Here is a 25,126-nt window from a genome sequence, read left to right as displayed (position 1 = left end):
GTCAACAGACGAACTGCAGGTCGGGATCTGGACCCTAGTGGTCAACAGAAGAACTGCAGGTCTGGATATGGCTGTTTCCAACATTTATTTGGTCATAAACATGTTCCAGTCAGGTTGTACGGAGGCTGACACCAGGACTTGTTCCCCTTTTGCATCTATGGACAGTAGTTGGCATCGATGTTGATGGTTGACTTGTACGGATACGATGGCAGCAACCAGAATGACATTTATCTAAGCGGCTTAAAGACAAACCAACACTCATGTGGTGACATCATAAACACTTTAATATTGTTCAGTAATCCACAAAACTACCTCCCAGAGCTGCAGTCTGCACTCTAGATGCTGAAACAGCTATTGATGGAGGAAAACAGCTGATTATATTTCGTATCTACAGAAATACAGATTTGGTAGAGATGTGATCCAGTGGACGATGGAGCATAAAATCTGTGGGTGCAATTAAAACATCTTATTTCCAAACAGTTTTCTTGACTCACTGAATCATTAGGTGAGAAAAGGAGAGCTGAAAACAACGTTACAGATGACATCATGGAGGGTTGTCCAGTTCTTCTTCTACAGTCTAGGAACCATAGAAGCACATTATTGTTGTTGATTTCTCCTTCTACTGACAAATGTACATAAAAATCATTTTAGTACATTTAAAATCAACAAGGCCAACCCCCGGGACCCTGAACATGAAGAAGCAGTTCTAGATGATGGATGGATCATCTTATTCATCTTGGTGAGAGCTCACACACAAACAAACACTTTACCATGACAGAGACCTGACAGTCCAGTAGTGATGTCATGGCTGGAACAGGAAGTGGTGTGAATAAAGACCAGGATGAACCCTGGCTGCACGGCAACCTTGTGCTCAGATCTGTCAGCAGGTTGTAACTTCATCTTGGTTGATTGCAGCTCAGTGATTCCTCTCTGACATCACAGTTGGTCACATGTGCAGCAAACTAACTGCAGTTGACATGAACTGAATGATCTCAGCTGAACTGAGCTGCAGAGAAACAACATGCTGCTGTTCACTGTGAAGCTCTGACTGGAAACAGATAGAAGAACAACATGTGGATTGTGGAATAACGGCAGCTTCCACCTTTATAGGACTGGAAGAGGAAGAAGTTTCCAAGGAATCATTTAGAACAGTTCCAGCAACATGTGATTCGGGTGTTCTGGTGGAAACAGAGACAGACATGTACAGACTCAACTATCTGTCCAACAGAGACAGTTTCTCTGACAGGAGGAAACTCTTGAGACTGAACTCAACACAGAGACACTGAAGAACCAGAATAATACCAGAGCCTGAACCCAGGATAGAGAGGTTCAGTGAATGTGGTTTTGAAGGTGTGGAGGTGGATCAGTCTGTCAGAGGAGACGCTGTAGAAGGACAGAGTTCCAGCAGGAACATCCACATACACTGCTACTCTGTCAGAGACTGAGGAAGAGCAGGAGGAAGATGTTTCTCTGTTATTGTAACAGACATCGTACCGACCATCATCATAACAGTTCAGACTCCAGGAATGATCGTTCCTTCCAAACCAACAGTCATGAGAGTTTCCTTTCCTTCGGATTCTTCTGTAACTCACTGATACAGAAACTGTTCCTCTCCACTGGACCTCCCAGTAACAGCGCCCCATCAGAACTTCTCTACACAGCAGCTGAGGCCAGAAATCAAACCTGACTGGATGATCAGGATATGGCTGATCCTCCTTCACATGTGTCATCTTCCTGTTGTTGTCAGACAGTTTGATGTTGTTGTTGACTGTGTTTGTGTCGATGGTGAGTTGACAGGAATCTGATGGAGAGAACCAACAACCCAGCTGCAGTTATTATTGATCTGTCATTGATCATTGATGGACTCATGAATCAGTGATGTGTCAGTGTGAAGATGGCTGAATGTGTGAATGAAATAAAAACACACTTACACTTCCTCAGACCTGGTGTCAACCATCGTTGTCCAGCAGGCTCCACCCTGAAAGGAGGAGGGGTGTTAGACCAGCACAGTCTCTTTAAGCAAACATGGACATTGCGTGGCTCTCACACACTGATGAAGGAACAGTCCAACACTCCGACAGATGCACTTGAATGCAGCAACTCGAAAGTCCTGTCCAGTGGTCGTCACGTTGAAGCACCGTTTGAACACATTCTTTTCATCTGATTTCATCTCTGCTGAATCAGCACCAGGAGGAGACCATGTCATGGATGAATGAAGGTGCAGCTGTTATTGTGCTGTGATGGGCCTGAAAACCACACTGCTGTGGTTCTGGGATGTTAACTGGGTAAAGAACGGCTCAGAGTTGTGAACCGCATCTATCAGCTCTGCTGCAGCACCAGATGAGCTGCAGCAGCTCCATCTGCTCAACGATCTCTGTTCAAAGCCAGAGAGCCACAAAGATGATGTTCACATCAACATGAAGAGTCCAGCACACTGATGTCCTTCTGTCTTCATACCTGAGATTGTCCAGTCTCCATCGGGGATCCTCCAGTCCAGCAGACAAAAGCTTCCCTGCTGACTCTCCTGGATGGTTGTAGCTCAGGTCCAGCTCTCTCAGATGGGAGGGGTTGGAGCTCAGAGCTGAGACCAGAGAAGCACAGCCTTCCTCTGAGATCAGACAGCCTGACAGCCTGCAGACACACAACACAAAACACATGCAGAGACTCTGAGAGAACTGCTCTGAGACTAAAGCTGACTCTGTCCTCGTGTTCCCACCCCCCGCCGGGATCACCACCTTATCGTGGTGGGGTGGTTTGCGTGTATCCATGACCTCTAGAGCTATGTTGGCTGGAGTCTAGTACTGGTAGGGTCTCCCATGCCGAACACGTCGAAGGGTAGAGGCCGGACAAAGAGTGATCCCCTGGTCCTCCAGGTTGGGGGTTGGGCTGAGGGCCGATAACCCGCTCCCGTAAAAAAATACACTATTACAGAAACCACAAACAGAGCAAGAACACACCTGGGGAACATTGTGGCCAGTCTTCACAATCGGAGAGACATTATGACGCGCAGAGGCCAAAGCCGACCAGAACATGAGGACGCCCTTGGGCCGAACAAGCCACTGCCGCACCCAAGAAACACCATGATGATCGGGAACTGGAACGTGCGAACACTCTACACAAGCGGCAATGTATCACTGGCAGCAAGAGAAATGACTACGAGAGGGATTGATATAATGGGAATAAACTAAACACACTGGACGGGACAAGGAAGAAGGAGAAGGAGAAACTATCATCTATTCGGGAAGAGGCAACGGCAACCACAGGCAAGGTGTAGGAATACCGATGTCGAAAACAGCAGCAAGAGCACTGATTGATTGGACTCCAGTCAACGAAAGAATCATCCAAGCCAGATATCATTCACGACACATCAAGCTTACGTTCATACACATCTACGCACCAACAGAAGATGCAGAAGAACAAGTGAAATATACGTATTCTACATGAGACTCCAAGATATAATCGACAGCAGGAACAAGCATGACATGTTGATCGTGACAGGAGACATGAATGCGAAGGTAGGAGATGAACACCAAGAGTATGCAAGGATCATGGGCATGGGCTCGGGAGGAGGAACAACAACGGAGAAAGGCTGTGCGAAATGTGCAACATGAACGAGCTAGTCATAACAGGAACCCTGTTCCCACATAAAGACATACACAAAGCGTGGGTATCTCCAGATGGTAAAACCAAAAATCTAATTGACCACACACTCATCAACAAGCGTTTCAGGAACTCAGTAGAATATACAAGAGTACACAGGTCTGCAGATATTGGAAGTGACCACTATCTTGTGTGCTCAAGAATCAAGCTGAAACTGAAGAAAAAACCAAAGGAAAATAAAGCCACCAGAGTGAAGTATGACACCGCAAAGCTGAAAGAAGAAAACATCTTGAAGACCTTTGCTATCAGCCTAAGAAACCGGTACAAATTCCTTGAGGAGGAAGAGCAGGGAGAAGTTGGAGATGAAGAGGTGGATCGTGACGCCCGAATAATGGAGAAGGCTTACAGGGAAGTGGCTGAAGCAGTCTTGGGAAGACCTCAGAAAAAGAAGAAGCCATGGATCGGTGAAGAATCGTGGAGGCTTGTGGAACAAAGGGATGCCATAAACAAGAAAATCCTGGGTACACGTTCTGAAAGACTCAAAAACCAGCTAAGAGAGAAGTACGCAGAGAAGAACAGAGAGGTTAAGAGAAGCATCAAAGCAGACAAGAGGAAATGGGTGGAAAACATTGCAAGTGAAGCTGAAAACGCTGCAAGGAAACAACACATGAAGACGCTGTACGGGCTCACAAGAACACTGTGCAATGAGAGACCCAGGCAGAGCACAGCAGTGCTGGACAGGGATGGGAACCTCATTAGCGGAAGAGAGGCAATAAAATCGAGATGGACAGAACACTTCAGGGAGGTCTTGAACAGAGCAGAGCCAATAAATCCAATAACTAAAGATGATGAATGCGAGTTCAAAAACGAAATTGAAGAAATCACAATTGATGAACCAACACTGAGCGAAGTCAGAGAGACGATAAAAAGACTACAGAATGGGAAAGCACCGGGAATCGATAACATCACAGCTGAGCTGTTGAAAGCGGATGTAGAGTTCTCAGCAAGGAAAGTCCATCAACTGTTGGGAAAGATATGGAGAAATGGGAAGATACCAACAAACTGGAAGAGGGGCCTCATTATCAAAATAGCAAAGAAGGGTAATCTTAAGGAGTGCAAGAATTCAAGAGGCATAACCCTGCTGTCAGTAGTAGGAAAAGTACTCGGAAGAATTATTGTGGATCGCATAAGAAATGGAATCTACTGCAGACTAAGGAAAGAACAAGCAGGATACAGGACAGGTAGGGGAACAACTGAGCAAGTATTCATACTGCGAAACATCTTCGAACAGATTAATGAGTGGCAAGCAACACTATTCATTAATTTTGTAGACTTCGAAAAGGCTTTCGACTCCGTCCATCATGAAAGCCTGTGGATCATAATGAGGAAGTATGGAATCCTGGAGAAGATTGTGAGAATGGTCCAATCGTTTTATGAAGACTTCCAGTGTGCAGTGGAAGACCACGGAGAAATATGCGAGTGGTTCAACCTTAAAACCGGCGTGAAAAAGGGATGCAACATGTCCGGCTTCTTGTTCTTAATAGTAATGGATTGGATAATGCGTCAGACAGTTAAAAAAGGAGAAAATGGAATTCGCTGGAAGCTGACATCAAGACTCGACAACCTGGACTTCGCGGACGACGTAGCATTGCTCTCCTCCACAAAACGACATATGCAGAATAAAACAACACAGATGAATGAATAGTCCAAGCGAGTAGGACTCAGGATCAATACACAAAAAACAAAAACTATGAGGATTCACGCAAGAAATCAGGAGAAAATCCAAATCAATGGGCAAGACATCGAGGAAGTAGACCAGTTCACCTATTTAGGAGCCATAGTTTGTAAAGAGGGAGGCGCAATGAAGGACCTAAAGAATAGACTGTCGAAAGCGAGAGGAGCATTTGTCAGACTTTGGAAGACCTGGAGCTCTAACAGCATCACCAGAAGAATAAAGCTGAGGTTGTACAAGAAACTAGTAGTACCAGTATTACTATACGGATGCGAGACCTGGAAAATGAACAAAGAAGACAACAAGGCTGTCGACGTATTTCATAATAGATGCCTACGAAGAATACTCTGAATAAGTTGGCAGGATCTCATCAGTAATATACAACTGCTGGAAAGAGTTGATATGAGACCACTCAGCAATGAGGTGAAGTTGCGAAGATGGAAGATGATTGGGCACATACTGCGGCAAGACCACAACAACGACTGCAACATAGCAATGACCTGGGCACCAGAAGGGAAGAGAAGACAGGGAAGACCAAAGACCACCTGGAGACGTATCGTCGAGAAGGAGAAAAGGGAAGGAGGATGGAAATCATGGCTGGAAGTGAAGACTGCAGCAGCCGACCATCAGAAGTGGGGGAGCTCTGTTGAGGCCTTATGTGCCACAAGGCACGAAGTGGATAGGTAACAGGTCCTCGTGTTCACCTGATGATGGTGTTGAAGGAAAAGTCAGAGGATCAGCAGAAACACTGGAATTCACCCTGAATCCAACAAATGTTGCTGAGACGTTTCAGCCTGGACTAAACTTGTGGATGAACATCAACATAAGATAAGATAAGATAAGAAATCCTTTAATAGTCCCCCAGAGGGGAAATTCCCAGATTATAGCAGCAAAGGGGATAGTGCAAAACACAAGAGGCATCAATATCACACAATATCACACAATAATAATAATAATAATAATAATAATAATAATAATAATAATAATAATAATAATAATAATAATAATAATAATAATAATAATAATAAAAAACACTATAAACAGTATATACAATAATAATGATAAGAAGAAGAAGGAGAATAAAAATAGTAATAAATAAAAAATACTACAAACATACAAAGAGTCCCGCTGCTGCTGAGGCCGACAGCATCCAGATGTGGAGGGACGTGTGAAGAGCATCATGTGACCTGAACATGTGACATCACACTCCATGACCGACGTGTTTGTCCTCAACACTTTAGTCAGTTTTACTACCAAATAAGTCAGCTGTGTTTAAAGATCACTTTAATGAGCTTCATTTGAGCTGAATAAACATCACGTCATCACTTCTGCTGCTGAGGTCGTCACCATTTGACAGTTATTGGTGCTCCAGTTTGATCATTTTATGGAAACAAATTAAATATTAAATAGGAAACATTTCAAAGTCTGACATAAACGTCTTATTTGAGAACTTTTATTGATAAAGAAATAAGATTAGAGAGGGGACCTTATAGATGTTAACATGTGGACAAACTTGTTGATACTCTTCAATTAAAGGAAGAAAAAAACACCCCTGATCACTGAAATAAAGTTCTGACCAACTGTCGGTAGCTCCTTCAACCCGATCTGGACCCAGTTACAGTTATTAAAACTCCCATCAACAATCCTTCAATATCAACCACAGTTCTAACGGTCCACAGTTGAACACTTGGTGGATTCTGACCTGAGAGACTCCAGGTGACAGTGTGGGCTCTCCAGTCCAGGACACAGCTTCTTCAGTCCTGAATCCTGCAGGTGGTTGTTACTCAGGTCCAGTTCTGTCAGACTGGAGGACTGAGAGCTGAGAACTGAGGACAGATCTGCACAGATGTCCCCTGAGAGGTTACAGTCACTCAACCTGCAGAGGAGATTAAAGAGAGATCATTAGGTTATTTAGGAAAGTTTATTTGTTTAACATTTCATGAACAAGACAACTCAAAGTGCTTTACATAAGAACATTTTTAGAAGTTACATTAAAAAGTAAAAGAGTTTAAAAGCAGAAATTAAAGACAGGTAGACAAGTTAAAAATAGAATGAAACAAATGAGATGCAAGAAATAACGGTATCAGTGCATTATGGGAGATTACTGGAATGCAGCAGGAAATAAAAAAATGTTCAATTTGACTTAAAGGGGACCTATTATGAAAAACACATTTTTTCTTGCTTTAACATATATAAAGTGGTCTCCCCTCAGCCTGCCAGCTCAGAGAAGAAGGAAACCAACCAAATTCTGCAGTGTCTATACAGCCGCCCGGATGAGCCATCCAGTGTCTTGTGACTTCTACGAGCCCTTCAGATTCTGCTCCTGTCGTGACGTCACGACAGGTGCAGAGGTTGGCCTCCAATGCATGAAACCACGCCCACAACTATAAAACTGTGTAACTGCATGCAAGCGTCCAACTATCGCATTGCACTGTGTGACATCGGACGCTTTCTGTCCATCTCCCTCCAGCCAGCTACCACTTTATTGAGGTTTTTCTAGTGAAATGAGGAAGTATCATAGAGATAACTTCTCATTTCAACTAACTGGATCAGCCGTTCCCCATCCGTGACCGTCCTACAGCGCTTTCAACCAGCTTTCAACGCAAGCTAAATAGAAGCCTGCATCCGACAAATGTTCACCTCAAAATGGCGCACTGCGTCGTCCTGCACAGCGTTGCGTCGCTACGGCCAGTTAGGACAGTCCAATAGAAAATAAAGCAATGGAATTAATTTTGTCTTTGACGCTCGCTCGCATCACATGCATGACATGGGGTAAAGACTGATTTATGGTTCCGCGTTACACAAACGCATAGCCTACGGCGTAGGGTCCGCCGTAGGCTATGCCGTACCCTACGGCGTAGGGTCTGCGTCGATTTAACGCAGAACCATAATTCAGGCTTAACTCCGCCGGCCGTAGCTTCCGCCATTTTTTCATAGCGTTCAGAGATCTAAGACCTGGAGTTACGTGGTCCACTTTCTGTCTTGGTGAGGACTCGGGTATCCTGGTCTTAGTGTACTGTAGTGTACTGTGTCTGTAGCGCTTCAACCTGATCTGGACCCAGTTACAGTTACTAAAACTCTCATCAACAATCCTTCAATATCAGCCACAGTTCTAACGGTCCACATTTGAACACTTGGTGGATTCTGACCTGAGAGACTCCAGGTGACCGTGTGGACTCTCCAGTCCAGGACACAGCTTCTTCAGTCCTGAATCCTGCAGGTGGTTGTTACTCAGGTCCAGTTCTGTCAGACTGGAGGACTGAGAGCTGAGAACTGAGGACAGATCTGCACAGATGTCCCCTGAGAGGTTACAGCCACTCAACCTGCAGAGGAGATTAAAGAGAAATAATCATGGAATTTAAACATTGATTATTTAATTAAAAAAATGAATGAATCATAGAATTTAAATGAATACTGATCGATTCAACTATTAATCAATAAGTGTTGCTGCACTACAGTCTTGATCAAAGCTGCATTTCTCTTCTCTGCATGTAAAGTTTCCTGAGATGAATCATTGATGAGAACTGGTCCCACACGAAACTGAACTTAGTTGAACAGTGAATTTAACTGGTTTCCTCCAAGAACACAAAATGTGATTGTAACTAAAACAGATGTGTCCGTGTTCGTCCTTACACAACTTTCTTGGAGGCTTTGACCACTGGCAGCAGCCTCCGTAGAACCTCCTCTGAAGCTGAGTATTTCTTCAGGTCAAACACCTCCAGATCTTCTGATGACAGTAAGATGAAAACCAGAGCCGACCACTGAGCAGGAAACAGTTTAACTGTGGAGAGAAGTCCAAACCTCAGGTACCGTTGGACCTCCTTCACCAGAGAACCATCGTTCAGTTCATTCAGACAGTGGAACAGGTTGATGCTTTTCTCTGCAGACAGGTCCTCACTGATCTTCTTCTTGATGTATGTAACTGTTTCCTGATTGTTCTGTGATCTTCTTTGTTCTGGTTCCAGTAGACCTTGAAGGAGAGTCTGATTGGTCTCCAGTTTGAGACCCAGGAGGAAGCGGAGGAACAAGTCCAGGTGTCCATTTGGACTCTGTAAGGCCTTGTCCACAGCACTCTGATAGAGCTGAGTCTCTGTCTTTCTTTCTTCCTCCAGCAGGTTGACTCCAGACTTGATGAAGGTCAGATGGACATGAAGAGCAGCCAGAAACTCCTGGACACTCAGATGGATGAAGCAGAAGACCTGGTCCTGGTAGAGGCTGCTCTCTTCTCTAAAGATCTGGGTGAACACTCCTGAGTACACTGAAGCCTCTCTGACATCGATGCCACACTCTCTCAGGTCTGGTTCGTAGAAGATCAGGTTTCCTTTCTGCAGCTGCTCAAAAGCCAGTTTTCCCAGAGACTCCACCATCTTCCTGCTCTCTGGACTCCAGTGTGGATCCGTCTCAGCTCCTCCATCATACTTGACCCTCTTCAGTTTGGCCTGGACCACCAGGAAGTGGATGTACATCTCAGTCAGGGTCTTGGGCAGCTCCCCTCCCTCTCTGGTTTCCAGGACTTTCTCCAGGACCGTAGCAGTGATCCAGCAGAAGACTGGGATGTGGCACATGATGTGGAGGCTCCGTGATGTCTTGATGTGGGAGATGATCCTGCTGGTCTTCTCCTCTTCTCTGAACCTCTTCCTGAAGTATTCCTCCTTCTGTGGGTTAGTGAACCCTCTGACCTCTGTCACCATGGAGACACACTCAGGAGGGATCTGATTGGCTGCTGCGGGTCGTGTGGTGATCCAGAGACGAGCAGAAGGAAGCAGGTTCCCCCTGATGAGGTTTGTCAGCAGCACATCCACTGAGGTGGACTCTGTAACATCAGTCAGGACCTCATTGTTGTGGAAGTCCAGAGGAAGTCGACTCTCATCCAGACCGTCAAAGATGAACACGACCTGAAACTCTTCAAAGCTGCAAATTTCTCTGGTTTCAGTGAAGAATTGATGAACAAGTTCCACCAAGCAGAACGTTCTCTCTTTCAGCACATTCAGCTCTCTGAAGGTGAATGGAAGCAGTAACTGGATGTCCTGGTTGGTTCTGCCTTCAGCCCAGTCCAGAGTGAACTTCTGTGTTAGGATTGTTTTCCCGATGCCGGCCACTCCCTTCGTCATCACTGTTCTGATTGGTTCATGTCTTCCAGGTGGGAGTTTAAAGATGTCTTCCTGTCTAATGGTTGTTTCTGCTCTGTCTGGTTTCCTGGATGCTGTTTCAATCTGTCTGACTTCATGTTCATTGTTGACCTCTCCAGTCCCTCCCTCTGTGATGTAGAGTTCTGTGTAGATCTGCTTCAGAAGGGTTGGGTTTCCTGCTTTAACAATCCCCTCAGACACACACTGGTACTTCTTCTTCAGCCTAGACTTCAGCCGCTTTTTACAAACTGCACCAGAAACATCTGAATACACATGAAAAAAAAAAACAATTAGGGCCAAATCCACAAAAGGATTGCGCGGCTTTTGCGGCCGCTAAACCGGTGCAAATGAGACAAAAAGAGAGCGTCTAATTCACAAAGCACCCGCAAAGGGCGAATTGCTCCACAAACTGCGCTGCCAAGCAAATAGTGGCATTGTGCGCCGGTGCCATTTGCATGCATGCAAATTAGGTAATATTCATAAATTCGGCTCAAAATTGCCCCCTTTCTATGCAAATAAGCCTCATTGCAAAAAGCGCCTAATTCAGAAAGGCCAGCGCTATTTACCACACGCAAAAATAGTGGAGCAAATACCGTCTTTCAAGCGTGTATTAACTGCACGCAAAATCACTTTTCACTCCCCCTGCAGCTCTTTTTCTCTCTCTCTCTTCAATGTGATTCAAGCCTGTGTGATACTGAATGATATTAAGGGTGAAATCTACATTCAGACATGACTGTAGACAATCAGATCAAGTGGGGTTGTGGACTTATTGTGGAAACAGAGACAGGCGGGGAGTGAGGAGTTTGCGCGCAGTTTAATACACGCTTCTGAAACACGGTATTTGCTCCACTATTTTTGCGTGTGGCAAATAGCTCTGGCCTTTCTGAATTAGGCGCTTTTTGCAATGAGGCTTATTTGCATAGAAAGGGGGCGATTTTGCGCCGAATGTATGAATATTACCTAATTTGCATGCATGCAAATGGCACCGGTGCAGACTGCCACTATTTGCTTGGCAGCGCAGTTTGTGGAGCAATTCGCCCTTTGCAGGGGGTTTAATTAGACGCTCTCTTTTTGTCTCATTTGCACCGGTTTAGCGGCCGCAAAAGCCGCGCAATCCTTTTGTCAGGATTTATCACATATCACAATATATATCAGACTTATAATAAAAATAGCGCTGATCGTGTCCCTCTGTGTTTGAAGCGTCAGTCAGGACTCTGCTGCTGCTGCTGCACCTGCGGTGACACGCCGGGAACCTCCTCCACTGCTTTAGGACAGAACATATGAGGGGCTTCCTAGAGCGTTTAGGGGCTCCACGGAGCCCCTCATTTCTTCCCTAAAGGGACACAGATTTTTTTATATATATAATGAGTTTTACGCGCGCGTGAAACCTTTACGTGCGGGTGTAAGCCTAAATTATGGTTCCGCGTCACCAACGCAGAGCCTACGGCGTAGGGTACACGGCGACGCGCACCTACGCCGTAGGCTCTGCGTTGGTGACGCAGAACCATAAACCCGCCCTGAGCAGCTCTGAGGGGAGACGGGAGAGGAGGAGGGGGAGCGGGGGGTGAAGCGGGTCTGCCGGGCCCTTCTCACAGGGTGTGATTTGCAGTTAATGGCTGATCCTACCGTTAGTTTTTAAACTGTAAAAAGTGGGGGGGACAAAAACATGATTTTGAAAAGACGGGGGGACATGCCCCCCCCTGTTGCGCCGGGGCACTCACGGCGTTCCGCGCAGCAACGGCGTGCTGCACTCACTCGCTGTATTTTATACTATTTATTTTTCTACTTTTACTGTGACCACCAAATAATGTGGTTTTCCTGTCCTCCACCTCATCCACAACATCTCGATCTCAGATCTCAGTGAAATTCAGTGGCACTGTGGCTCGACTTTATTTTTTATTTCTGCAGTTTTCATTATGGACCAATCTGTGTGCTGAAATATGGAGAACACTGGAAACAGCTCCGCTCACTCAGACAAGTGCAAATTGCACTCAGCCGCAAAACTTTATGGGCGTGTTTGCTCCGGTATATCATTAGAGCAAAGTCTTTTGTGAATAGGACCTTAAAGCGGGGCAAATTGCGGGCGCTAAAGCAGCGCAATTCACAGCGCTATTTGCGGGCGCAATCTGTTCTTTGTGGATTTACCCCTTAGTGTTTTATAAAGCTAACCTTAATTCTCCTAAAGAGTCAGGATGTGAACGGACACTGATCGACTCTAACGTTACGATGATCTGTCCGATATTGAATAGAATCACTTTTACCACCAACACACCTCTTAACATTCAGGATGTGGAAGTGACAAGAACATCTGGGGGTCCTGGAGTTTCTAGTACCAGGATGATAGCAGTACAGCCCTGATGGGTTGTGGGTTTGTGGGTTGTTGTGTTCTTGTTATTGTTGTGGTGTCTGTGAAGTGGATTTTCCAGGTTTAGGATTTCAAAACACCAGAAGAGGATCTGATCCAATAATCTGCAGAGCCATCAAGACAATCTGGAGTTCAGCAGGATTCCTGGGAAAACCAGGACTAAAATCTTCCAGTTATCTTGTGGTGTTGGTAGGTTAAATATGTTTATTGAGGTCCACTGCTGTCCTGTACAGGGATAGTGCTACTGTAGGGGGGTGCTGGGACCATGTGGGGGCGACTGGTCTGCAGAAATGTTTAGCTGAGTGTCAACGGTCAAAATAAACTTCATGTGTATCAATAATGCAGATCTGATTCCAGCAGAACATTGTTGGAACAAGATGAGCATAGTTCCTCCTTTCATCTTTCAGTGGGTTTAATGTTGTGGCTGATCTGTGAATGTTGTTAATCTCCTGAGGCATTCTGGGTCATTTATCCAGCAGCTTAAATGTTCAGAGAAATCATCTTACTGCTCTGCAGACGCTTAGCCAGCTCCTCCTGCTTCATTCTCCTCAGGAAGTTCACTGTGATCTTCACAAAGCTCTCCCTGCTCCTCCTCTGCTCTTCATCCTCACCCTCCAACACATGCTCTAGGGATTCTGGGTAATCTGGACTCAGACCCCTCTGGATCTTCTTCAGCTCGTTCTTCACAAACAGGACAATGTTGTCCTCCAGCAGCTGGAACAGAAGACCACATGTAGGACACAATCAGACTGAAACCATGGAGACAAACGTCAGACCCATGTTGGACAGACTGACGGTCCACTGGTCTCCAGAGACCAGCATGAAGACAAACATCAGACCCATGTTGGACATAATGACAGTCCACTGGTCTCCAGAGACCAGCACGGAGACAAACATCAGGTCCAGGTTGGACAGACTGACAGTCCACTGGTCTCCAGAGAGCAGCATGGAAACAAACATCAACAGAACAGATGGGGAAGCAGTTGTTGTTCATGTACAGACCAGAAATATGGAGTCCAGCTGTGTCTGATGCTGCTGGACAGACGGACCGCTGGGAGGCTCTGAGCTCTGCTGGTCCACTCTGTGGAGGAACCAGAAAGAATTAGCTCACATCATGTCTGTCCTCACAGAGACAAACACCAGCAGAAGGTCCATGAAGTCCTGTTTGTATGAGGACAGTCCATCAGAGGACTGGCTGTGGTACTGAAGGTTTACTAGTCCTGCTGATCCACTGAGAACGTACATGTGACCTCAGTGAAAAATTACAACAAGATCAGGAACATGGACAACTGATGGAGACATGAAGTAGCTGAGGAACTCTGGACCATCATCAGGATCAGTCCTTTGGAAGGTGAGACCTCCAGATGTGTCAACCAGAGGAAAAAGCTCCTGACAGGAGATGAAGATCTATGAGGAGGAAGCTCAGATCACCATCAGGTGATGGAGGACCACAGGGGTCCAGGGGTCCGTTTCACAAAGCAGGTTCAACAAACTCTGAGTCTAATCCTGAACTCTTAGTTGATCTACTCTGAGATCGGAAACTCTGAGTTTTCGGTTCCAGAACAGCGGTTTAGAGTTTATATACTCAACTCTAAGTAGTTTCACCTGGAATTTAGCGCGTGCGCCACAACTATAAAAAGCCAGCATCAATTGAGCCCCGATTCGACGACTCACCATGGCAACAACAAAAGATCCACATACTTTTTCTTTTTTTTTTTACTTTATTTAAAATTTCAATTTACAAAATCCCTTTGAGGAAACATTAGTTTGCATCTGAAGATCCACATACTTCACACCACTGGAGTTAGAAGTGTTAATACGTGCGAATGGCGAGTATGAGAGCATATTTCAGGAAAAAAATTTAGATCAGGGCTGTCAATTGGATATGGCAGCTGCCACACCTCGGCTTCAGAGGAGAATGTAAATGTTTTCTTTTTAATACATTTATGGAATTACTCTGTGTCTATTTGTATTGATTTATCCTATTACTTAATACATATAAAATAACTACAAATGCATATCAGAACAACATGATGGATTTCACTAGGTATTATCTTTCCCAACACTTGTACCCCCTCATATCTTGAAATGTGATGTCCCAGCGTCCCTGAAGACAGTGGTCGCTATCAATCTCGTTTTTAGCGCGCTCTGCAGTGTTCAATTTACAAAAATGAAAAGGAAGCAGACAACCACGCAATTTAAAAAAAAAAGAAAGAAAGAAGGCAAGTGATGGTCCAATGTTGCCCCAGAAGCAGAAGATATTAACGAGGCTGTTAGCCACTGATGGATTAATTATGCAAGTTCATTTTAAGGTAAGATATTAAATCACCCTACCCTCTTATGAATCTGTTTAAGGGAAATATTTGACTTTTTTTACTCTCTCTCTTCCTCTCTTCTGCCCCTCCCTCTCCTTTTTACATTTGGACTTTAACTGTTTGAAGTTAAACTCGGATGTCCCTGTGATATTGTTGCACTGACATAGTGAATAAAGTGAACCGAATGAGTTGAATTGCGTTTGTCAGATACTTTTTCTGCTCTCTTACTCTGCCGCTTGCTGTCCGTGGTGCAGAAAACGGATGCGTATTGCGTAAAGGCCCATTGGCTGAATTGACGCCACTGAGGGAGGAGACAGAGAGAAACTCAGGGTTTATTGAAGAAAAGCTCTCTCTGACCGAGAGCTTAAGTTACCTCTCTTTGTGAAACAGGCTAGAGTTACCCCTCTCTCTCTGGTTTGATTTACCTCCCTTTGTGAAATGGAAAACTCAGAGTTTCCCTCATTTCAGGGTTAACAGACTCAGAGTTTTCACTAAACCTGCTTTGTGAAACGGACCCCAGGACTACATGGATCTACTCAGGAAGAAACATGTGGACATTTCCTAACATGAAGACTGATTTAAATAAATTGAATGTGTTTAAATACATCTCACCTCTCTGAAGAAGAATGTTGGTCTCCTTTAAAGTTAATAAGTCTGTGATTTGACCAGTCGCTCTTCAAGGACAAACAGCTGAGTTCATCTTCAAGAGAGTCTGTTTTCTGATGGACCCTGATAGAAAATAAATGTTGAAAATGTAAATATTTCTCATGAAAAAGAAGTTATACAGATAAAAATATTCAGTCTATTTAAAAAGCATTAAACATAAATCTTTGGCAGCTTTTGTATACACTTACCTCTTCACAGCAGAACGTTGCTCTCCTTTGAAGTTAATAAAATCGTCCTTTGACATGTTGCTCTTCAAGGACACACAGCTGGGTCCAGGTCCAGGTCCAGCTCCAGGTCCAGGTCCAGGTTCAGGTCCAGGTCCAGGTCCAGGTTGACTCCTGTAATAATGTGGTTTGGTGATGTGAGTCTTGAGCTCTGACATGCAGAAGAGTCAGGGACAGTTAGAGATTCTCATCTCACCTCTGAGCTTTGCTCCGACTCTCATGTTCCCCACACAGAGAGGTTTTAGAGGGAGGGACTCCCTCTTCTCTGTCCTCACACTGGTCCATTCTGCTGAATTCACGTCCACATCAGCTCACACACACACCTTCATCTGCAGAGGAAACACTAACATCACTGGTGTTGGACAGGGATCAGCTGATCCTGCACTGGTTTGCTCCTCTCTTTAGTGTTTATGTCACTTGAATGCAGTCAGAAACCAGTGGGAGGTGGAGGAAGTCACTGATACAGCTGTATCTGCTGATCAGAGTTGCTCTGAAGCTTTCTCTCATGCGCCTTTTCTCATTTTCTGTTTCTAAGATTAAAAACATGAATTTCTGTGAAGTGAGTTTTACTGCACAAACAGGAAGTTTAAAATCTTGAACAAGCAGAAAGAGTCTCGGCCTCTACGTGAGTCTGGTTCCTGTAAATGTGAAGAAGCTCAGAGGTGAAACTGTCCTGCAGAGACACGTGTCCTCCTCCTTCACAGCCTCATCACACAACAGTTACACAAGCAGCAAACAACTTCCTCCAGTAACCACGCTTTATTTTGAAAGGCTCCACAGGAAACAGCAGTCTGTCTTTAATGCTGGAGACGACAGCTTCATTCCAGGAAATAAAAACACCAAGTTTGATCGATGAAGAAAACTAATCATCGGCTGATCATCACAGTGTTTCTGATCAATAATAAAATAAAAATGTTGTCATTAACAATCATGTATATTTGTCCTCAGACACAAGAATGATCAAATTTTGCAGGTAAATCAGAAGTGAGAACGAGTTCTTACCTTCACCTGTTTGAGTCAAAAGACAAAGTTCAGGAGTGAGGGTTAGAGGCGGAGTGGGGGGTGGAGCGAAAACTTCTTTAACACGACAATACACAACAATATACAACAATATACAACAATATACAACAATATTCAAGAAAGACAGAACTGGTAGAAACTACTAGTAAACGAAAACTAGAAAACTAATATGGAGGACAATTTTCATGTCTTATTCAGCTTTAGTGGGGTGTGATTTAATCCGTTTTAACTTTAGTAATGTGTTACTTTAATTGTTTTATTCATCTTGTATTTTTATTTTCTTTATTCATGTACAGCAATCTTTGTCCAAGGTTACAAGAAACTTTTGTTCTTTCTTAACAGACCCAAACACATTCCCACAGAGAAACACACCGAATGTCTGAAAAAAGGTCTGGTGTAGAACTTGATCAAGGAAACACTCCTTAATTTAATTTCCCCCCTCAGCTGAAAAAATTACCTTTGCCTTCCTCCTCACCTGCTGGGACCCACTTTATATTCAAAACATGTGCAATATCTGTCTACCTCATACACATACTACCTGCTTCTTTGTACTGTTTTTCCTTTCTTTCCAATACTGCACTACTTTATTTTTCATTTCAATGTATATACTGTTTATATTTCGTAATTATATATTTTTCCTTTTTTTATCCTTTCCCTACATGTGTGTGTTGAGTGTACTGCTGCTGCACACATTGAATTTCCCCATTGAGGGAGAAATAAAAGGCAATCTTATCTTATCTTAAAGCCTGTATAAGGAATAAACATTTTGTTTTCTGGTACAAAAGGGCAGCTCCCCCATAAAACCAGAGTCCTCATCCAGCTAATGATCGGATCCTTTTTTTTCCCACCACACTCATGACATTGTTCAAACAAAAAGAAATATAAATGTGTTTTGAAACAAGTATGGAGTAGGACTGGAGGGATTCGTGGCCAGCCCTTCTTGGGACAAAATTGAACAATGCAAAACAGCAGATTTGTTAATTGTGGTTAATTACTATGATGTTGAGGTGCCTTACAGTGCCCGGAAAGCAGAGCTAAGTCATGCTTTGTGTGTGTGGACAAAGGTGTGCTGCCCTCACTGGCGGTGTCTGCGGGTGAGGCGGAGGAAGGTGCACGGGTGGGGGAGGTGAAGGGTGTGGTGCTGCTGGTGTGGATGAACCGGCCTTTGGTCCCTCTATCAGTATGTCCACCCAGAAGCTCCATTTAGTCCTCTGGATAAAGGACGTGGAAACGAAAAATAAAGAGCTTGAAGTGCAGGCGATGCATCATCGTCTCAGAGCTCTTGAGCTTGAGAGAGGAGCCCCTACTGCCTTCACCCCAGTATCAAAGCTGGGTCTATGCTTCTGCTGGGTTTGATATGAGTAAGCACATAGCATTAGTCCCTCCGTTTCAGGAGTTTGAAGTCAACTCTTATTTCAGCGCTTTCGAGCGCATAGCTGCTGCGTTAAAATGGCCCAAGGAGTTCTGGTCACTTTTTTGCAGTGTAAACTTGTAGGGAAAGCCCTAGAGGTTTGTGCGAGTTTGTCGATCGAGCCGAGTCTGGACTACATGACTTTTAAAAAACTATTGCAAGCTCATAAACTTGTTCCTGAAGCTTATCTACAGACATTTCAAAATAGGGATAAAACTGCCAACCAGACCTATGTGGAATTTGTGTCATACAAACCCCAGATCGGAAACGAAAATCTAAAATATGTCATGTTAATATGCTCAAACCCGGAAGAGTGCCCCTCAGCCACCTTCTGCAAAAAACAACCTATAGAATTTACCCAATAAATGTGAGGTAACAATTTGCAGCCAGTTTGATTGGGTAGATTTGAGTCCACGTTTCTGAGTATAGATTACCTTAACTCAAAAGCTATGAAATATTAAAATAAATTTAGTAAAGTTTACCTCATACTTCTCAGTACATTCCACAACTAATTACTCAATAAAATTGAGTAATATTTACTCTTGACTGTTAGTATCACTACTACTATTACTTAATAATTATTATTCAAAATCAATTAATATGAGTAATTAACCATTACTTATTCAGTGTAGGTAAGATTTAACCAAAAATACATTCAGACAAAGAAGTGATTATGTCAATGTTTTTATTCAAACGTGATCAAAAAACAAATAATTTTTTCCACAATTCAACTACAAAAAAAAGAGAATAGAAGAGAGAATAGAATATAGGAGGTGAGAAGATGAGGAGAAGAGAGAGATGAGAATAGAAAAGACGAGAAGAGATGAGAGAAGGAAGAAGAGAAGAGGAGATAATAGAAGAGACAAGAAAGGAGAGGAGAAAGGAAAGAAGAGGGGAGGAGAAGAAAGAAGAGGAGATGAGGAGGAGAGAATAGAAGATAGGAGAAGAGAAGAAAGGGGAGATGAGGAGAGAATAGAAGAGACGAGAAGAAAGGAGAAAAGAGAAGAGGAGGAGAGAATAGAAGAGAAGAAGATGACAACCCCTTCAAAAGTGCAAGTTTCAAGATAAATGTAACACAACTGTGCACAAAAGGATCAAACAAACATTTCAAACAACCCGTTTTATAGCTCCATAACAGCGTAAAATGTGCTACAGTTTCTGGAACAACTGGATCACAAAAACATTTCCAGCCATGTGTGGATAAGAGGCAAGAGAGAAGAAACATGTCTGCTGTCAAATAGCAACAAAACAATAGTGCAGTAGAAAAGTGCAGACCTCCATCAATCCCCCATTCCCCATTCAAACAATTCTTGGATCCCGACAGCGATCCGGATCACCACCAATATGTAATCAATCACTGCAATCATTGCTAACCTATTTTTGTTTGTGGTTTGTAAACTTTTGAGTTATGCAAACAGACAAATAAAACAACGGAAGCACAACCTCAGCCGCTGAGGCTCTGCCTCAAAGGTGGAGGTGATAATAATCAGGTGCATCCATTAGCCACATTCTGGCTCCACCACTGGCTGTAGTATGTCCTTAGGTCCCCCACCAAACGTTGTTGTTAATGTTCCATGCGGCCTGCAGGTGCAAGGACCATCTTAAACCCTTCACTCTCCTGACAACTGTTGGTGTCAGAAGTTAGATTGATTTTTGCTTTTTTGTTTAATTTGAGATTCAAGAGTAAATCACAGCAATTTCCACTGTGTTTCTGAGAAATCTGAGTAGCAAAATATTGAATAAATGTAATGGCTTCCCTCTGAGTAAATTGCTACCAAGTCAAATGAAGTGTTTTTGAAGGAATGGACTGCTTATGACACATTTAAGGAACCAGACAGATGCACATTTGTTCAGAGCAGAATAACAGCCTGGGCATTTACATGCACGCTTAACTTGGCTAATGAACTGTGGCTGTTATAGCTGAACTAGAACCATTGACTTTTTCCTAGAATCCAAGCATTTAAGAGGAAAATGTTTTTATTTTTTATCCTAAAGCCTATGCGGCGACTCAGCAGTAAGTGACAGGATGCTGTTCACTGTATTTCTTTTCATTGCCATTCCATTTGATCTGATAAATTAAGAAATTACCAGCAGAAAATCTATCTGTGTATTGGATGGCTTGACACCTCTGTACATTTTAGTTGTGCTTAAGGCTATCCCCTACAGCAATTCCCTTTTTTTTTTATTTAGTTGGTTATTAACTTTAAAACAATTTTTTATTTCTCTTTTTCTTGTCCCCCCCCATTGTTGAAGAAACATCAGTCTGTGCCTGAACGTTCATGTAGTTCATTCCAATAGCTTGCTTTTGAGGCTGTGGACCTTCTTGAGAAGCTTTGCTCCATCAAGCTCCAGGAAAAGTTTCTGGAATACTTGGAAAGTGTTCTTGAGTGTCTTGGGATACTCAAGGTTAAGGGCATAGATCAATCCCATCAACAGCATACATGCCTTGGTTCGGTTTCCACACCCAGTCAGCACTTGGATGCCCTCGATCACAATGGACACTTCTGCTGGATCCTCCTCAGCCATGACATTATGGATCACAATCACCTTCATGGTTTGGTCTGTGTGGTCCTCACATTCGTCCTCCATGTTAAAATGAAAGAAACAAAAAGCACATACATTTTGAATTTGAGTACATTGTGCAAGATCGTGTTCCAATACATTTAAGTTCAGAAGAGGAAAAGACAGGAGAGAAGAGACAAGACAAGAGATGAGAGAAAAGTAAAAAAAATTTGAAAAGAAAATTGATTTATTGTATGTATGCTTTCAGCAACAATGATTATTATCATTCATGCCAATAAAGCCAATTTGAATTTGAAAAAAAATATATAATTTGAAAAGAGGAGAGACAGCATAAGAGGAGAAACAAGAAGACAAGAGAGGAGAGGAGACCAGAGATGAGAGAAAAGAGGAGAAACAAGACAAGAGGAGAGGAGGGAAGAGAGGAGACAAGACAAGAGATGAGAGAAAACAGGAGAAACAAGACAAGAGGAGAGGAGGGAAGAGAGAAGACAAGACAAGAGATGAGGAGAGAGGAGACAAGACAGGAGATGAGAGATGAATAGAGACAAGCGATAAGATAGGAAAAAAGAGACAAGACATGAAAAAGAAAAAGGAGAGACAAGAGAAGAGAGGATAGGAGAAGAGGAGAGAATCAAGACGAGAAGAGAGACAAAAGATAAAAGAGATACAAGACAAGAGAGAAAAGAGAAGAGAAATGAGAGGAGAAACAAGAAGAGGCTTGAGAAGATAGGAGAGACAAGACAAGAGAGGAGATGAGAGACAAGGCGAGATAGAAGAGAGGAAAGACAAGAAGAGAGAAGAGATGACAGGAGAAGAGAAGAACAAGAAGAGAAGAGTCATGAGAAGAGACAGGAAAAGAAGAGAGAAAATAGGAGAGGAGAGAAGAGGAGAGGGAAGGAGGAGTAGAGTCAGGAGAGCCATCAATCATCAGTCATTTAAGAACATACCTGGCAGTCTTGGAAAAGCTCTTCCTGCCTTTCCCCAAGGTACTCAATGAGGCAAGAGACAACTGCATCCCTTTTCTTCTCAATGCTTTGTGACTGTAGAGAGATACATTTTATTGAAAGATTTAAGGTGGAAGTGAGAGATTTACACTTGCACTTTTTTCACACATTTAACACTTCACAGATTTTATGTTTAACTGTTGCAAGTTGGTTTGGAGCACCACTTTGTGCATGACAAAGTAACTGTTTGCAAATTATTTCACTTCTAATTCACTTAAATCACATATTGCACATTTGTTAAAAAGGTGAAACAAAAACATACCTCATTTACAGTGTCCAGCAGAGGACGCATCTTGGAACCAGCAGCTCCTCCTTTTGCACGCATCAGCTGCAGAAGACGTGGTGTGTACCCATCGAGTTTCAGCAGGAACGTCTCCTCCAAGGAAATTGTCGTTATACGACGGAACTCTTCTTTGATCTAGTAAATGAGCAAATTAACAATATAGGAAACTTTCAATGACAGACACCAGATCTCAAAGTTTAAGTAAACAAACAAATGTTTCTTGGTGGAAAGAAAAATGATCAAACATTCTCACCTGAGCATCACTGAATAATGCAGGCCACCTTTCTTTGAAGACACTGACAGATGGGCTGAGGGTCACCACCTCGACTCTTCGACTTGAAAAGGTTTTAGACATTTTTTCTGTGAATATCTTTGCATTATTCTTCTTTTTTATTTCATTGATTAATTCAAGCCTCTCAATCTCCAACGTGTCTTGATTTTCTCCAACAGGATGTGGAGGGAGATAATTGACCTCCGCTTTCTTTGCTTTTTTCACATTTTTAGCTGGGACTGCATCGGCCGGACGCTTTCTCTTTAATGTGTTGATTTCAATTTCAGGATAAGCATATTTTCGGGATTTCAGCTTGGCACAGTAATTGTGCATTTTGTACTTGATCCGCTGCTGCCAGCCATATAATCCTGCAAAGGATCCCGGCTCCTTAAGGCATGGAAACTTCTCAACAAGGGCTTCAGACACTGCGGTTATTTGCTCATTTGAAGGGTAGGCAGTGTAAGAAAATATGACTTTTGAAAGGTCATGCATTATTGCTGATTTAACACTAGCATCTCGGAAGTGTACTCCACTGACATTATGTGATTTGTTTGCCTCTGCGAGGATAAGTTCAATGTCGCGGGAAAACTGTGGTATTTGAAATGGCACTGGCCATGGAGCAGCGCGGCATGAATCAGGGAGAATAATGGTGTCGTTTGAGCAGGCGGATGCCTCGTCATCTGCAGGGTAGATGTCCAATTCACTGTTATTGGCAGGATGGGTGTCCGGTGAACTCCAAGAGGACAGTCCTGAATCATCTAGTGGGTGTAGGTCAAGCGTGATCACTGGTTCTTTTCTTATCACTTTCACAGTGGCCTTGTCGTGCAGGTCAGCAGTTGAGGTGACACTGAAAAATTGGTTCCCAAAATCTTTGTCTTCGTATAATAGACCAAATTCCCCATGTAATTGGAAAGTTTTACAAACTTCTGAAATGAGCTCTTCCACTGTATTAGGAATTCCTGTTGGAAGCATCAACTTTCTTATATCGTGTTCTTCTAATATGACTCTTAACTGGACCGCCATTGTTGTTTGGGATGTGTCCTCACCTGTAGGCACAGAGAAAGAAAAGAAATTGAGACAGTTTGTTAATAAGTAATAAGACAGTTGTTAATAAGTGTAAGTTTACTTGCATAGGTTTATTTCAGTTTCCTCCAAAGAAATTTTGTTTAGTGAAAATGTGAATAAATAACACTCTCTGATGGTCATTATTAATTGAGGAAGAGAGAGAAGAGGAAAGGGCGAGGAAATGACAGGGTTGTCACATTTTCAGTTTCACAATTTCAAAATCTGACTTGGGGTTTTGATGATGTTTTGTCCTTTTTTCAATGTGCACACACAATTGATATAACAGAATGACTAAACTCAAGTACACTTACTCAGATGTGCAAATGAAGTGTTTAAGGGACACCATACGACCATCTGCTGTGTTATATGCAGCCAAGGGGTATGTATCTTTCAGTTCTGAATGCTGAAGGATTTCAGTCTCTCCTGTTGGCTCTACTTTGAAGCTCCTCATGTGTTCACAGTACCATCCACTAAGCAACTTCAGAACAAAGACCGGGGTTTCATGCACAATGATTATTTGCAGTATTTCTCCAAAGTCAGGCAAGCCTCCTGTCGATCCAAAGGGCAACAGCATTCCAACGTTATAGTCTGTTCCTAAAATGGTTACCTTGCTTGTCATGTTCACAACCTCTGCCCCTGGGAACTTCCTTGCAAATGACTCCTTAATGCTGTCTTTCAGAACATCGACTGCCACTTGAGTCATTCGGGACACTGACAGTGTTGGCCTTTGATTGTTGCAATCATAGGTATGATATGCAATCATTGATTGGTGTTTTCTTGCCATTGTCATGAGAATGTTTCTAAAAGACCCTGTCTGCCTCACAATCCTTTTAAAGAATCTGTGTTTGGCTTCAAAACGCATGGTCCAAAAATTCACAAGTGGCCCAAAAGCAGTCGTAAGCCATGGATAATGTTCAAGGAAGTGGTGTTTCGGTTTCAAATTCTCCTTTGGAAACACTTCTTTAAACCTGTACCGGTGTTCACTGATCTTGCTCTCCATGTATCCCAGTGTCTCAGCGGTGTGGACAGGAGCCATGACAAGCTCAACAACATCTTTCAGGGTCATCAAAACCTCCCAAGCTAGGTCATCTTCAGGTACTTTGTCACTGATCATAAATGGTAGCATCCTCAACAAGCACCAGTTTTCGTGTGCATTGCCTCCTACACTCTTTCGTGATGCAAAATTTGGGGCAATAGCTTGTGGACTGTTTGTTTTGTCACTCCACTTGTAGGGAAAGCGATGGATGGAATGGTTGAGCTCCTGAAGAGAGAAGTATTTCTTCTTGATAAACACATCCAGACAGAGTGATATCTCTACAGGCACAATCCCTTCAAGCAAATCATGCAAAACATCAGGGGGATAACCGGATGTAGCATGAAAGTAACTCAGTCTGTCAGAGATGGGGCACTGTCTTTTTACTCCACAATGATGAGCTTCTGCAAGATCAGACAATGCTGCTTTGACATGCATGGCATGGTTGGACTTAGTCCGTAGAGGAAACAGTCCTTCTCCTACTT

At 43.3% G+C, this 25,126-nt stretch overlaps 1 protein-coding gene and 1 pseudogene across 1 annotated transcript; both read right to left on the bottom strand.

Moving 5' to 3' along the window:
• Positions 1-946: 946 nt before the first annotated feature.
• LOC133419756 (NACHT, LRR and PYD domains-containing protein 3-like) lies at positions 947-16,051 on the bottom strand (annotated as a pseudogene).
• Positions 16,052-19,187: 3,136 nt separating this feature from the next.
• On the bottom strand, positions 19,188-23,365 carry LOC133419892 (uncharacterized). The gene is made up of 4 exons (XM_061709383.1): positions 22,526-23,365; positions 22,252-22,407; positions 21,933-22,025; positions 19,188-21,045 (listed from the first exon to the last, which is right to left on the bottom strand). Exons 1-4 carry the CDS (start codon positions 23,033-23,035, stop codon positions 20,749-20,751), a joined length of 1,056 nt encoding a protein of 351 aa, XP_061565367.1. The 5' UTR covers positions 23,036-23,365; the 3' UTR covers positions 19,188-20,748.
• Positions 23,366-25,126: the final 1,761 nt, after the last annotated feature.

Source organism: Cololabis saira, chromosome 19, assembly GCF_033807715.1.
Source record: "Cololabis saira isolate AMF1-May2022 chromosome 19, fColSai1.1, whole genome shotgun sequence".
In the NCBI taxonomy this organism is placed as follows: domain Eukaryota; kingdom Metazoa; phylum Chordata; class Actinopteri; order Beloniformes; family Belonidae; genus Cololabis; species Cololabis saira.
Note: the sequence above shows the minus strand (reverse complement) of the source record. Positions and strands in the feature narration are given on the sequence as shown.